The sequence below is a fragment of the Schistocerca gregaria genome, chromosome 11 (genome assembly GCF_023897955.1).
Source record: "Schistocerca gregaria isolate iqSchGreg1 chromosome 11, iqSchGreg1.2, whole genome shotgun sequence".
Taxonomy (NCBI): domain Eukaryota; kingdom Metazoa; phylum Arthropoda; class Insecta; order Orthoptera; family Acrididae; genus Schistocerca; species Schistocerca gregaria.
Window position 1 is genome coordinate 109792541 of NC_064930.1, and position 16439 is coordinate 109808979.

The 16439-nt window shown below is 42.8% G+C and overlaps 1 protein-coding gene across 3 annotated transcripts in view; it reads left to right on the forward strand.

Moving 5' to 3' along the window:
- Positions 1-16439, forward strand: part of LOC126295200 (uncharacterized) — a 154868-nt gene that overhangs the window by 19451 nt on the left and 118978 nt on the right. For all 3 annotated transcript variants that reach the window (XR_007552415.1, XM_049987512.1, XM_049987513.1), the window contains exon 3: positions 14553-16237. Coding sequence is in view for 2 of the 3 variants with exons in the window: in XM_049987512.1 (XP_049843469.1) it covers positions 14553-16237 (1685 nt within the window). In the remaining variant the exon portion in view is untranslated. The remainder of the gene's footprint in view (positions 1-14552; positions 16238-16439) is intronic.

The following is a 16439-nucleotide window of genomic DNA, read 5'->3' on the forward strand; positions in this document are numbered from 1 at the left end:
AAAGTATTTGCTATTGTTTGTAACATTTGTTCATAAATGTATCGATCTACTTCATCGCAGAGTGTGTGTTCCAGCTACCTCTTGTTTAGCTGAGGTAAGAATTCCACAATAATCACTTCCTGCTGACTATGAGTGTGATTGTTGTTGCTGGGCACAAATGCTTGGCATGGTGCAACAGTTAGTCCGAGCATAGCAGCTGGATTGACATGATGCTCTTGTCAGCATGGGTCGCACGTGCTTGCTAACTGTGTTCACGTGAGACATGCCCTTTTGTTAGAAAGGATTCACTGTAATTATTCACACTGCATTATTTATTTGATAATGAGTGGGAATAAGTCGAGTTGAATTCAGACAATGTGCTTACTGACATTGCTCAGATGTATTTGCTGATTTTCTTTTGTTATTTGTGCTGCATTTTGTTTGCTTTGAGAATTGTAAAATGATCAGTGTTGTATGGTGACATGCACAATAGCACTAAAACCATGTATCTTAAAAAGTTTGAAATTATTAATAATTGTAGCAATAAACCATGCTATTGATGATTTGCTGACAATCACTGTTCTTAATTGAAATAAACATTTTGTAACTTCTTCGAGTGGAGATAGGCAGCATTATCGTAATGTCACACACCCTCGTTGAGGAAGGTGGCTTTGAATCTGAGATAGGACAGGGTTAATTATGTTGGGAAATGAATTTTCCTTTAAATAATTTTTCATTCTCACAGAACTTAGAATTATGTAAAAGATAATCTACTCTATCCAAAAACAAATAAATATTCTTAAATTGTGCAATGTAGAGAACATGGTCTTGTATAGTATGTAGTGACAGAATGAGCAATACAAACCTCAGAACTTTATCTGTAAACCTCACCGTGAAACTCAGCACCACTCTTGCAGCACCCACTACTGGAGTTTGTTGAGCATATGTGTAGTCTAAAAATGCACTTCTTTGCGTCTTCTCTGTTTACTATCAATTTTAGGTGTAAGGATCACAGACAGATGAGCAGTATTCGGGTATTAGTAGAAGGAAGGTTTTGTAAGGGACCTCACTTCTGGGTGGCCCATACATCCTGAGGATTCATCCAGTGAATCTCATTCTGACATCTGCCTTACTTGCAGTTAGTTTTATGTGGCCATTTCACTTGAAATTCCTCCATCTGCATGCTCTTAGGTATTTAATGGGTGTAATTGCTCTGTAATCATGCAGTCATACAATAATGGATCTATCTGTCTGTTTAGATACAGTGCATTACTTTATTTTTTGTTGGCCCCCTGCAGGTTCGGGGGTTAGAATAGGCCCGCGGTATTCCTGCCTGTCATAAGAGGTGACTAAAAGGAGTCTCAAACCTTTCGGCCTTATATGATGGTCCCCTGTTGTGTTTGACCTCCATCTCTCAAAATTTTCCGAAGACCGAGCCGATTGGGGAAGGGCGCCTTACTTGGTGCATTGTGTCCATCTTGCGATCAGACCTTTCGCCAGCTTTTACACTGTTGAATTGCAGTCCTGTCCGCTCTCCATCTCTTGGGCATAACTCTGTTTCTGCGTGCAGATTACACCTTGCACTGTGCAGTGCCTCTTTCTGCACCGACGGCAACCATGGACCACATGTTACCTAACATCCAGCACGGCAGCCAGTCCGTTGTGGTGGGGCTGCCATGTACCCTGTTGGTTGTAGCCCCCTGACAACACAGGGATCGCTCTACTGATGCCTGCGCCGTTAACTCTCCATGTATGCCAAGGAGTAGATGCCTATCCTCCTGGGGTATCGGGACTCCCGGCAACGGCCATCCTACCAGGTGGCTCTTGCCGTGGCTGGGTGGCGCCCGTGGGGAGGGCCCTTGGTCGGAGTAGGTGGCATCAGGGCGGATTACCCACAATGAAGCGTGGTACATCGTCTCTCCCTGGTGGCCAGCCGCCAGCAGTCTCTAAGCGTTCTCGGACTTAGTTTAACACTCAGAAGTACGATCCGAAAACGTTGCCCTCCCTGGCCACACTGTGGGAGGAACATAAGTCTCAGGATGGCAGTAGCAGTTATTCGCCCCGCTTCTTAGTTTGTACGAGGGCTGATGGGGAGTCTTTTCTCTCCACAAAGTCTCAGTTCTTCGTCGAGCATTTAGAGGACAAGTTTGGGGAGGTCTTGTCAAAAATGCGCTCTGTGTCAGTCCTGATACAAATGGCATCCTCTGCCCAGTCACAACGGTTACTCGATTGTGACAAGTTGGAGGATGTTGCCGTTATGATCACACCCCATAAGAGTTTAAATATGGTCCAAGGAGTTATTTACCATAGGGATCTCCTTTTGCAGTCTGATGAAGAGCTGCGCGCCAATTTAGAGCGCCAAGGTGTACATTTCGTCCGGCGCGTTCATCAGGGTCCGAAGGAAAATCAGATTGCTACCAGTGCCTTCATCTTGGCCTTCGAAGGGGATACATTACTGGAAAAGGTCAAGGTGATGGTCTACCGATGTGACGTTAAGCCCTATATCTCTCCCCCGATGCGGTGCTTTAAGTTCTGGAAGTTCGGCCATATGTCTTCTCGCTGCACTTCCAGCCTCACACGTCGAGATTGCGGACTCCCATCACATCCCAATACTCCACGTGCCCCGCCTCTCATCTGTGTCATCTGCGGGGAGCACCATTCACCTTGCTCCCCAGACTGCCGAATTTTCCAGAAAGAGCGTAAATCATGGAATACAAGACCCTGGACCGACTAACCTATACTGAGGCCAAAAGGAAATACGACTGACTCCATCCTGTGAGAATGACATGTTCCTACGCTGCTGCTACAACACCTGTGCTAGCCCCGTCTGTTTCTCCTACAACTATTATATCAGTGAGTCACTATTAGAATCGACCAACTCTTACAAATACCTGGGTGTGACACGCTGTAGGGATATGAAATGAAATAATCACATAGGATCAGTTGTGGGTAAAACAGTAAGTAGATTTCGGTTTATTGGTAGAATACTGGGGAAGTGCAGTCAGTCTACAAAGGAGACTGCTTACAAATCACTCGTACAACCAGTTCTGGAATACTGCTGATGTGTGTGAAACCCTTACCAATAGGACTAAATGGGGATGTTGAATGTGTACGCAGAAGGGCAACACGAATGGTCACAGGTTTGTTTGACATGTGGGATAGAGTCGCAGAGCTACTGAAGGAACTGAACTGGCAAACCCTTGAAGATAGATGTAAAGTATCCAAGAAAGTCTACTAACAAAGTTTCAAGAACTGGTTTTACACAATGATCTTAGGAATGTGCTACAACCCCGTATGTATTGCTCTCGCAGGGCTCGTGAGGATAAGATTAGAACAATTACAGCCTGCACAGAGACATTCAAATTATCATTATTCCTGTGCTTCATGCATAAGTGGAACAGAAAGAAACCCTGATTACTGTTATTATGGAACATACCCTCTGCCATGCACTTCGCAGTGGTTTGCAGAGTCTAGATGTATATGTAGATTAATTGAGTTACACCGCAGGTTGTCGTACGACAGGCATCTGTACTTCCAACATTCCTTGTGGTTTCCATTTGTTCTCACACACCCTTCAGATCTCCTTCTCACAGAGTCACAAATTTGTGTAGACACATGCTCAGATGTGGTGTTACACATATGCACATTGTTGATGGCTGCAGAATACACCAATATCTTTAACACTTTGAAGAAGAACAATGTAGCTTGTACATCACATAGATTTTGCTTGAAAAAGACGAGCAACATAGGATCTCCACTGGCTGTTTCTCAGCTCTCTTAATATATTCCAAAATTTGTGTTGCATCTGTCGGGTGTATAAAGGTACCGTATGATGCCTGTACAATAATGAAAAAAACATAGATGGCAGCACCTGTCACTTGTATCGGCTGGAGAGGAATCCAGACATTGTGTATCACTTGCTTTGCAGCAGTTACGTTTATCGTGTCGCAATGCGCCGTGTCTCGTGATATTACATGTATTGAAAAATGCATCGGTTGTAGTCTGCTAAAAGCTTTGTAATTATTTTCAAAATGATCTTACAGTACACTACTGGAAAATGGAAAAGGGCTAGCTAACAATCCAGTTGTCCAAAAGCTGGTAGCAACATTAGGAGTAACAGAAAAAGTTGTATTTTGCGTTGTAATAAAAACAATGCAGTGGCCAGCTAATGGGCTGCAACCCTTTTGAGATTAAGTAATTAAGTGGTGGAATAAAGCTTTTTTCACATTTTCATGATAACAATTGTAAATTCATTTGCCTATTACTAAACATCACATTGAATTCATTACTAAATTGAAGTGACTTTGATACGCAAAGGAGGCTTTCCCACAACGTAGTTCACTTGTAAACAGACTCGATGGAAGATATTTTCCTATACCGAAGCTGGCTACAGAAATGTCACAGAGGCCCCAGAGAAGATGTTACGTTTGTGCAGAATGAATCGAGGCATGATCTGGAAAAGTGACAAGGTAGGACTTTGCTTTGCAAAATCCTTCAAAAGTTTTAATGCTAAGCAGTTTTCAATAAAAACTATATTTTCAAAAAGATTTATTTTAGTACCATCAGTTTATAATTCTGTCTGCAATAAGTAAAGAAAAGATGAAAAAGAAGTTTTGTTTTTATTAAAACAACACATTATTTTTATTTCAGTATAAAAAATGGTCACTGTGTAGGTCTATGTTTCTTTGCAGTATCGCAGAGAAAAGATCTTCTTTCAAATGCAATAACCTGACATAATTCTTTGGCAGTAGAATCTACTAAACAAAATTCTAAAAAAGCTTTGAAAAAGCACGATATGAGTTTGTTGAATGATGCCAAAGATGGCCAGTCCTCAAAGTGTTAAAATGTCCGCACAGCTGGAAATCCAAAGAATTGAAGGCTGTTAAACCTCTATGTCAGTCGTCTTTTGGTGAGAATGCTGTGGGTAATTTATTATTGCAGTTTGGGGATAAAGGTCAGCTGTTAATATGTCTGGCAAAGTATGATAAATGAATCGTACAACAATGCCGAAGGTGTGCGTTTGACATTAAACAAACTGTACTACTCAGTGTGCATGGGTGTACAGATGTGATACTGCTAGTTACGTAAGCCCAGCCACCACGGCAAGGTCATATCATATTGGATGGTAAAAATTTGTTTTTAATTGTCCTGAGGCCAAAAACCTCATAAAAAGCATCACTCAGATCAGTTTTTAATTGTCCTGAGGCTAAAGCCACAATCAAACTCAAATTGGATTATTAATTTCCGTGTGACTTTCACAAAACATGTTCAATATGCTGTCCACTGTTTTCTGTAACAAGTTGAAATCGAAAAACAGCATGTTCCATAACTGATTGAAGTGTTTCCAGGGCCACGTTCAGAATGTGTTGCGCAATGCGTGCCTTCAATGCAACTAAGTCTTCAATCAGAACATTGAACACAATATCTTTCAGATAGCTCCATTGCCAGAAGTCACACTGATTAAGATCAGGTGATTGGGATGGCCAGGCTGTAGGGAAATGATGGCTGATAATTCTAGCATTTCTGAAATGACGCTTGAGCAGGTGCTTAACTGGATTTGCAATGTGCAGAGTTGAACCATCTTGCTTAAAATGATCCCATCCACACATCCATGCTATTGGAGAGCTGGAATGATGTGGTTGTGCAAAAGACACTCGTAACATTTACCAGTGACGGTACCGGTAACAGGACCCGGAAACACATCTCTTCGAAATAATATGGCCCTATGATAAATGATGCCATAAACCCGCACCACACAGTGACCTTTTCAGGATGAAGTGGTACTGGTTGATTTGCCTATAGATTTTCTGTTGCCCATATTCGACAATTCTGTGCTGACATATCCTGTCAGATGAAAGTGGGCTTCATCTGCCCACAAAATCTTTCACGGCCAATCATTGTCCACTTCCATGCGAGCAAGAAATTCTAAAGCAAAGGTCTGTCTTGCTGACAGGTCAACAGGAAGCAACTTGTGCGCATGGGTAATTTTTAATGGATAGCAAAGAAGGACATTTTGTAGGATTTTATGCACTACGCTCACAGGTATGTCCGATGTTCAGGCAATTCTCCGTGCACTACAAGTTTGCACATCACTACATGTCTTCTCCTGCATTGCTGTGGCCACTGCTTCCACTGATGTCAGATTAATTCGTTTTCTCTATCTACCAGGTTTTATGACCAAAAGAACCTGTCTTTTTGAATTTCTGAATAATTTTCTCCAGACCCATGGCAGTCATTGGACCAACGCCTTTCTTCAAATCCTTCAGTGTCTGGAACTTCTGCAGAACAATGTGTGCACAGTCATCATTTGTGTAATACAGCTTTACAAGCAGAGCACAATCCTGCATTGAGACAGTCATGGCAAACATTGCAGACGCGAAAGGAGGAAAAGCCGTGTACCTGGTGTGTTTATACCAACTTCAGTGGGTCATGCGCATGACAGGTATTTTCATTTACGTATTCTGACACATACAGTGCCACCTGTTGATCAATTTGCACATTATTTATTTTCTTCTGCCATATGTTTTCCCCCTTCTCCGATAATATTCCACTGCAATTTGACGTCATTCTGACCAGTGGTGTTATTTCTAAAGTTTTGAAAGTTTAACTTTAATGAAAATCACACCGTATTATACTTCTCTATGTGAGTGGTACCTTATCTGTATATATAATGAGAGTTTTGAAGTGTAGCTCTTCTAATGTGGCATGAGGGTATCGTAGCCCGAGAGCTCGTGCGTGCTGCAAGTGGTACGGAAAGAGTGATTGCTCATGCAAGTGTGACCCCACAAGACCACTGATACAGTTCCCTGCACATTTGACATTTGTTTCGAGATGTAAAATGCTCTTCCAATAACTTACATTGATAATGACATATCCACTATGTGGGTGTTCGTCATTTTTGAGTGAAGTTGAAAGGTGTACCCACTTTGATGAGTTTAGAATTTTGCTACTTAGCTTATTCTTTTACTAATCTCATTCACTTTTCTCCGGGATATCAATTTTTCAATGAGTTTCATCAGTACGAAGAAATTGTACTGCTTCATCTGGGAGACTATGTTCAAGTTATAAAGATCGTCTCACTTTAACTCGTGTGTCTTTTGAAACAACTCTTTAACAGTGAAGTATAACATGTCTCTTCATTACAATTCAGTTTAAAGACTTTCTGCCTTTGTTTTACAACAATTAAAATATAATGTCTTCTCACACACTAAGACACAACTTATCTTAAGACAACTAAAATGTCACTGTTCTGTCTCTTCCCACATTGCATGAGCAGGCCAGACAGAGATACCGTAATAATGTACATGTAGACTGAAAAGTTTAGTCATTTGCAAAGATATTCAACAAAGGTGTTGAAATTGTTCTTACATAAATTGATACGTAAACATTACAAAAGGTAGCATCAACCTGTATGCAGTTGTCTTTATTAAAGTGAGCATATTTGTATCTTTGTTAATGTAACTGAACAGATGTTAAATTTGTGTCCAGTGAAATGGTAGTTCACAAGCCATAAAGATTGTATAAAAATCAAAGTTTCTATTTTTTTTATTTTTTTACTTTTTTCACACACAAAGTTACTGGTACACACCAGTGTCAGAGATTTCATACTACATATTAGGCTCAATTACAAGACAGGTTTCAATCTTCTGTTCGTCACAGTATCCCCTCCTGCGTATCTGGTGTATGAACTGTGTGATGTCTGTCACGATCCTTAGTCCTCGCGGTATATGGTTTCATGTTTGGGAGTTGCTGAAATAACTTGTAGAAAACTTTTTGCAGCAAGCATGTGATGCTGAGGATCTTGTGCTGTTACAGTTTAGCTGGCGGTGTATTCGCCAGGTGGTGGTTACGTACTCTAAACAAGATCCTTAGCATCACATTCTGGGTGAAAACGTTTTCTGCAAGTTATTTCAGCAACTCCCAGACATGGAACAGTATGCCACGAGGACTAAGGATCGTCACAGACATCACACAGTTCATACACCAGGATATGCGGGAGGGGATGCTGTGACAAATTGAAGACTGAATCCTGTCATGTAATTGAGCCTAATATGTAGTATGAAATCTCTGATACTGGTACGTATCAGTAACTTTGTGTATATATGTGTGTGTGTGTGTGTGTGTGTGTGGGGGGGGGGGGGGGGGGGGGGTAAAAATTAAAAAAGAAAAATACAAACTTTGTAAAAAAAATCAATCTTTATAGCTTGTGAACTACTGTTACTCTCGGCACAAGTTTAACATCTGTGCAGTTACATTAACAAAGATACAAAAACGCCTATTCGAGTAAAGTCAACTGCATACATGTTTATGCAAACTTTTGTAATATTTTCGTGTCAGTTTATGTAAGAACGATATAAACACTTTTGTTGAATATCTTTGCAAATGATTAAACTCTTTGGTCTACATGTACATTATTATGGTATCTCTGTTTAGCCTGCTCGCGTGATGTGGGAAGAGAGAGAGCAGCCACATTTTAGTTGTCTTAAGGAGAAGTTGTGTCTTAGTGTAAGAAGTCATTATATTTTAATTGTTGTAAAATAAAGGCAGAAAGTCTTGGAAATTGGATTGTAATGAAGAGATATGTTATGCTTCATTGTTAAAGAGTGGTTTCAAAAGACACAAGAGTTAAAGTGAGATGTTGTTTATAACTTGAACATAGTCCCCCAGGGGAAGATATACAATATCTTTGTACTGATGAAACTAATTGAAAAACTGATAACCCAGAGGAAAGGGAATGAGATCAGTAAAAGAACAAGCTAAGTAGAAAAACTTTAATTCATCAAAAGATGACGAACATCCACATAGTGGATATATCATTATCGATGTAAGTTATTGGAAGAGCATTTTACATCTCAAAACAAATGTGAATGAAACTGAAGGTGCCAAAGGTATTGACAATGGTCTTGAGAGATCACACTTGCATGAGCAATCACTCTCTCCATATCACTCGCAGCGTGCACGAACTCTTGGGCTACAATACTGTCATGCCACCTTAGAAGATCTACACTTCAAAGCTCGTATTTTATTTACAGATAAGGTACCACTCACAGAGAGAAGTATAATACAGGGTGATTAAATAAAGTTAAACTTTCAAAACATTAGAAATAACACCACTGGTCAGCATGATGTCAAATTGCAGTGGAATATTATCGGAGAAGGGGGAAAACATATGGCAGAAGAAAAAGAATATTGTGAAAATTGATAATAGATGGCGCTGTACATCTACATCTACATGACTACTCTGCAATTCACATTTAAGTGCTTGGCAGAGGGTTCATCGAACCACAATCATACTATCTCTCTACTATTCCACTCCCGAGCAGCGAGCGGGAAAAACGAACACCTAAACCTTTCTGTTCGAGCTCTGATTTCTCTTATTTTATTTTGATGATCATTCCTACCTATGCAGGTTGGGCTCAACAAAATATTTTCGCATTCGGAAGAGAAAGTTGGTGACTGAAATTTCGTAAAAAGGTCTCGCCGCGACGAAAAACGTCTATGCTGTAATGACTTCCATCCCAACTCGTGTATCATATCTGCCACACTCTCTCCCCTATAACGCGATAATACAAAACGAGCTGCCCTTCTTTGCACCCTCTCGATGTCCTCCGTCAATCCCACCTGGTAAGGATCCCACACCGCACAGCAATATTCTAACAGAGGACGAACGAGTGTAGTGTAAGCTGTCTCTTTAGTGGACTTGTTGCATCTTCTAAGTGTCCTGCCAATGAAACGCAACCTTTGGCTCGCCTTCCCGACAATGTTATCTATGTGGTCCTTCCAACTGAAGTTGTTCGTAATTTTAACACCCAGGTACTTAGTTGAATTGACAGCCTTGAGAATTGTACTATTTATCGAGTAATCGAATTCCAACGGATTTCTTTTGGAACTCATGTGGATCATCTCACACTTTTCGTTATTTAGCGTCAACTGCCACCTGACACACCATACAGCAATCTTTTCTAAATCGCTTTGCAGCTGATACTGGTCTTCGGATGACCTTACTAGACGGTAAATTACAGCATCATCTGCGAACAGTCTAAGAGAACTGCTCAGATTGTCACCCAGGTCATTTATATAGATCAGGAACAGTAGAGGTCCCAGGACGCTTCCCTGGGGAACACCTGATATCACTTCAGTTTTACTCGATGATTTGCCGTCTATTACTACGAACTGCGACCTTCCTGACAGGAAATCACGAATCCAGTCGCACAACTGAGACGATACCCCATAGCTCCGCAGCTTGATTAGAAGTTGCTTGTGAGGAACGGTGTCAAAAGCTTTCCGGAAATCTAGAAATATGGAATCAACTTGAGATCCCCTGTCGATAGCGGCCATTACTTCGTGCGAATAAAGCGCTAGCTGCGTTGCACAAGAGCGATGTTTTCTGAAGCCATGCTGATTACTTGTCAATAGATCGTTCCCTTCGAGGTGATTCATAATGTTTGAATACAGTATATGCTCCAAAACTCTACAGCAAACCGACGTCAATGATATAGGTCTGTAGTTAAATGGATTACTCCTACTACCCTTCTTGAACACTGGTGGGACCTGCGCAATTTTCCAATCTGTAGGTACAGATCTATCGGTGAGCGAGCGGTTGTATATGAGTGCTAAGTAGGGAGCTATAGTATCAGCGTAATCTGAAAGGAACCTAATCGGTATACAATCTGGACCTGAAGACTTGCCCGTATCAAGCGATTTCAGTTGCTTCGCAACCCCTAAGGTATCTACTTCTAAGAAACTCATGCTATCAGATGTTCGTGTTTCAAATTCTGGAATATTCCATTCGTCTTCCCTGGTGAAGGAATTTCGGAAAACTGCGTTCAATAACTCCGCTTTAGCGGCACAGTCGTCGATAACAGTACCATCGGCACTGCGCAGCGAAGGTATTGACTGCGTCTTGCCGCTTGTGTACTTTACATACGTCCAGAATTTCTTCGGATTTTCTACCAAATTTCGAGACAATGTTTCGTTGTGGAACCTATTAAAGGCATCTCGCATCGAAGTACGTGCCAAATTTCGCGCCAAGAGGTCAAGTGTGTTTTCGCAACCATTTACAATTCGCGTGGGTTCGTGGACTAACTGCTCGAAATAATTTTCGGAGAATGCATTTAGGACAATCTCGGAAGACGTTTTCTGCCTACCACCGGTTTTGAACAAGTATTTTTGCCAACATACCGAGGGTAGGTTGAAATCCCCACCAACTATAACCGTATGAGTGTGGTATTTATTTGTTACGAGACTCAAACTTTCTCTGAACTGTTCCGCAACTGTATCATCGGAGTCTGGGGGTCGGTAGAAGGAGCCAATTATTAACTTAATTCGGCTGTTAAGTATAACCTCCACCCACACCAATTCGCACAGAGTATCTACTTCGACTTCACTACAAGATAAACCACTACTGACAGACACATACACTCCACCACCAATTCTGCCTAATCTATCTTTCCTGAACACCGTCTGAGACTTCGTAAAAATTTCTGCAGAACTTATTTCAGGCTTTAGCCAGCTTTCTGTACCTATAACGATATCAGCTTCTGTGCTTTCTATTAGCGCTTGAAGCTCAGGGACTTTTCCAGCGCAACTACAACAATTTACAACTATAATTCCGACTGTTCCTTGATCCAAGCACGTCCTGTAATTGCCAAGCACCCTTTGACATTGCAGCCCATCCCGCACTTTCCTGAGGCCTTCTAACCTAAAAAACCGCCCTGTCCATGCCACACAGCCTCCGCTACCCGTGTAGCCGCCAGCTGAGTGTAGTGAACTCCTGACCTATTCAGCGGAACCCGAAACCCCACCACCCTATGGCGCAAGTCAAGGAATCTGCAGCCAATACGGTCGCAAAACCGTCTGAGCCTCTGATTCAGACCCTCCACCCGGCTCTGCACCAAAGGTCCGCAGTCGGTTCTGTCAACGATGCTGGCCTTCACCAAATCAGATAGCCGCTGGAATCCAGAGAATATGTAAATATGTAAATAAAAACACATGTCATGCGCATGACCTGTTGAAGTTGGTATAAACACACTGGGTACACAGCTTGTCCTCTTTTCATGGCTGTGATGTTCACCATTACTGCCTCAATGCAGGATTGTGCTCTGCTTCTAAAGCTGTATTGTTTTCCATCATTGTGTGGAACAGTAGGACTCCATATTACTATCTACGTTTTTCACTCACTGCAGAAACATTGGTCTTCTGCTCAGGTCTGCACAACTTCAAATGATGCATATGGAATGACTCTTGGAGACAGTTGCAAGTGCAAAGTCTGACAAGAATATCGTATTTGGAGGGCCAGAAAAAGAGTTGAACCCAGCCAACATAGCTTACACCACTGATTGCTGCCTGTATCTCAACGAGTAGAGTTCATAGTTAATAGGACACTACTTTTTTTCCAATTTGTAGTCATTATTGTCTTCTGCAATTAGGACTTCTCTCTCTCTCTCTCTCTCTCTCTCTCTCTCTCTCTCTCTCTCTCTCTCTCTCTCTCTCTCTCTCTCTGTGTCTGTGTCTGTATCTGTGTGTGTGTGTGTGTGTGTGTGTGTGTGTGTTGATGAGTTTTGTGACCTCACAGTTTTCCTCAGCTAGCCTGAATAGCAGTGTACTTCTGGGTCAGCTGAATTCTGTCCATTTAATACCCAATATTGTGACGACTGAGCCACTTGTCTTCTTTAGGTGCTGTGAATTGTGCCGCCTTGTGTAATTGCTGCCTGAGCTCCAACCACACTATGAACTGTATTGGGTGTCATGCCGCTATTCATACCTGATTGTGAGTCGACTCTCGATGCCCACTGTGTCTTTTGACTTTCCCAAGTTTTTCGGAGTGTGCGCTGTTAGGTTAAGTTTACGTTCTTGCAGCTTTTCGCAGAAATGATAGATGTGATAGCCAGCAAGATCTCACTAAATTGAGTGTCTAGCCCCAAACCTTGTTAAACCGAGCGAGGTGGTGCAGTGGTTAGACACTGGACTTGCATTGGGGAGGACGATGGTTCAATCCCGCGTTCGGCCATCCAAATTTAGGTTTTCCATGATTTCCCTAAATCACTCCAGGCCAGGCCCTTTCAAAAGGCACGGCCGACTTGCTTCCCCGTCCTTCCCTAATCCAATGAGACCGATGATCTCGCTGTCTGGTCTCCTTCCCAAAAAACAACCAACCAACCAACCAAACCTTGTTAAAATTAAAGTATCCATACCCATTTATTAGTTTGTCCGATGTCTTTGTTTCAGTAGTCTCCTTAATTACATTGCCTCAGAAGCTCGGTGTTTGCACCACGATACTCGTCCCTTGATGAGTGTATTTGAGACAGTGCTTGGCAACCATCGATTTGTATGGTTGTTTTAGTCTGGTGTATCCCTCACGTTCCTCGAACCGCTCATCAATTGTTCTAATAGCTGGCACCGTGTAAGACATTTGTGTGGAATGCAGTACACACTTGGCTCTCAGAGGCCTAGAGTGTCTTTAACATTACAAAGAAGACTTTTTTATCTTTATTGACAATAGTGAAAGACACTGAAAGCCATATTTCCGTAGGAGTCTCCAGTCACTCCAGATACTGGGCCAGTGCGAGGTAGATAAGTGATTCTAAGTTCTCTTTTTCTGTGTGTCTCAACCTCTTTCTTTTGCAATCTTTATGTTGACTGTAAAGCCTGTTGAATGAGTCTGCATCCCTTAGGGAGACTGTTCGAGGGTGTGTAATACTTTCATGAGCCACTCCTTGTCTGCTAGTGTAAAGTACTTCATAGACCAGAGTCTTCAGCATCAATTTTGTCTGTGAGGAGTGGTGACAGCTTGAGGTGTAGAGATATAAAATTTTTTGTGCCTGTTTACTATGTACACTGTGACTCAGGGATTTTTTCCCAGTTTTGTCTTAACCAACAAATCAAGGAAAGATAGCTAGCCTCTTTTTTTCTAAGCTGTCGTAAACTTTATATAAGAATGGATAGAGTTAAGATATTCCAAACACTCTTAAAGGTTTTCCTTTCCATGCGGTCACATGACAAACATGTCATGCATGTATCAATAGACTCATTGGTTTGAACTTTGCAGATTCTAGTGCCTTTGCTTCAAAATGTTCCATGTACCGATTTGTGACTTCAGGCATGAGGGCTAACTGCTGCAAAGCCAACAGTGTGTTAATAATAATTTGTGGCATAAAGGAAAGAAGTTAATGTCAGAATATGCCTAAAAAGTTCTGTGAAACAATTGATTACTTCCAAGGATTTACAAAGTGGGACTATTGTGAAGAGGGATACTACTTTGACTGGTTTGACTGTCAAAATATTTTGCATAAAGTGGAAACTACGAAAGGGCTGAGTTTCCAGAAGTACACCATTAATTCTATGAGTGTTACTAGCAATGTAAGCTGTCTTGTCTTTTCTGTTCACTTGACCTACACTCCTTTTTCTGTTTAGATTTCAATGTGATTTTTCTGACAAGAATTGAGAAGAGGTGATGTTGTAACCTTGTTGTGACCTTGCTATCTATGATAGTCTTTACAGCTCAGCATACAAAAACTCAGTCATGTTGAGCATAAACTGTACCTTGTTCACTTACAAACATTTGTTTCTTTTAGATCCTCTTCGAGCCATGTGTGCCAGACGCATCTCTGGTTTTCGGATGTGGGCTGTTCGAAGCACCAAAGGCATCTGCCAAAGTGATGAAAACTCCACACCAAACTTCGAACACTGAAGATATTTTACACTATGGCGTGCAAGAGAAAGCTGTCCCTTCATGGATAAAGGCATACAAAGTGGAGACAAATACTGTTGTCGATCCCAGCAACTTTGAGCAGAGTGATCACCGGCGCATATCAGCTGACTTCAGTGAGAGGAGACCAGATTTAGAGGAGTTTGAAGAGAGAAGTGCTGAGAATTTTTCAGGGAGGACCAGTTCAGGGCCCGTTGGGGCAGGGAATATGTGTGTGGGACAGAAGACAGGGGACGGAACTCGTAAAGCCGATCGACTCGGGTATAAGAACTCGGTTGCAGTGCAGGAAATGAGAGAAAGAGGTGAGTCATTTGGAAAAAGTACCACCGATAATTTCCTCGATTCTGACACAGACCCGTTTGCAAAAAAATACCAATATGGTCTCAAAAGGAGCAAAGTGACAAATTCTCAGACTCGTGTTGAGATGTTGGACCGACACTATGCTGAGCTGCAGGGAGGCACTGCTGCAGTGCCACATAAGCATCTCGGGGATGTTGTGGACTGTACGGGACGTCCCACACAGGATTTGCCCGACGTTACGGGCGTCCAGTGTGACAGTACCGTTTCGGCGACAGTCACTGCACCTGGAGGAGAGATACAGGGTGTGGAGGAGCAGCGTGGCAGCTTTCCACCGGGTCACTCGGACCGACAGGGAGGAGTCGCTCGCTACGTCGATTCGTCCGATCGGGTCGCACTCGCAGGGGCGGGGTACGTCGCCTCAGATGTAAGCGGCCTGCGGGCACCCCAGGCTTTCGACTTTCAGAATGAAAGAGAAAAATCTGCAGGGCCACACAAAGGTTTTATTTCGTCAGACTGCAGCCTAAGTGACGGTTCTCCTCTCAGTTTGGGAAGACGCAGACGGAAGTGGAAAAACAAACTGGTGAAAGAAAGTGACCCGGTATCAGTTCCGTGCAAAAATCTTGGAATAAATGTGAGGGAGAGAGAGCTCCTCACAGTCGGCAATTCTGAAACACGCGACAGTCCCAGGCGTGCAAAGAGGGGGAGCTCTGCGGGATTGCCCCTCACAGAGTTTGGAAATGCACGCACTGCGGAGGGGCTCGGAGCATCGCGGGTCCCAGTGTCGGACCCTCTTATAAGGGCACTGTTCCACCTGCAGAACCGCCACACAGAGCTGCTGCTAAAGCTGGCGGCAGATGTGGGTGAGGTGGCTCAGAAGCAGAGGAGGATGTTTGACGTCTTCCAGAAACTGCAGAGTGCCTTCTGTGACAGTAGCACCCGGACTGCCGCCGAGGTGCCTGTGGGGAGCGGCAGGGTCCAGAGGAGGCACTGCGACAAGTGCACACAGACGAGCTGTGACGGTGGCGACCGGGTGACGATGGCTGTGACGGATGCCTGGACGCAGTCGGGCAGTACGGGAGACACGGAGAGTAGCAGTTACAGGGCAGGTCATCTGGAAAGTGGGGTCGTGGCTGTGACTGAGACTGAGAGCGGAGGCTCGATCAAAACACATGAAGGTCTAGGTGGAGCAGTGTGTGCTGTGAGTGAAGGGACAGGACATCTGGCCGAGAGTGGAACCTGCATCGCTGATAGGTATGTTTCCCTGTTGTCACTGGGTATCGCATGAATTTTAAATGTAGTCATCTTTGCATTTTGTGGTAGAGACTCCTGTACACACTTTGTCATTTGTTCTGAAGTCTCCATTCAGTTGAATACATACACCATTTTGCTCATTGTCAGTCAAGACTTTATTTGCTTTAATGTTTGGAGCGCTCTCTCACTGAAGCGGTGGTTT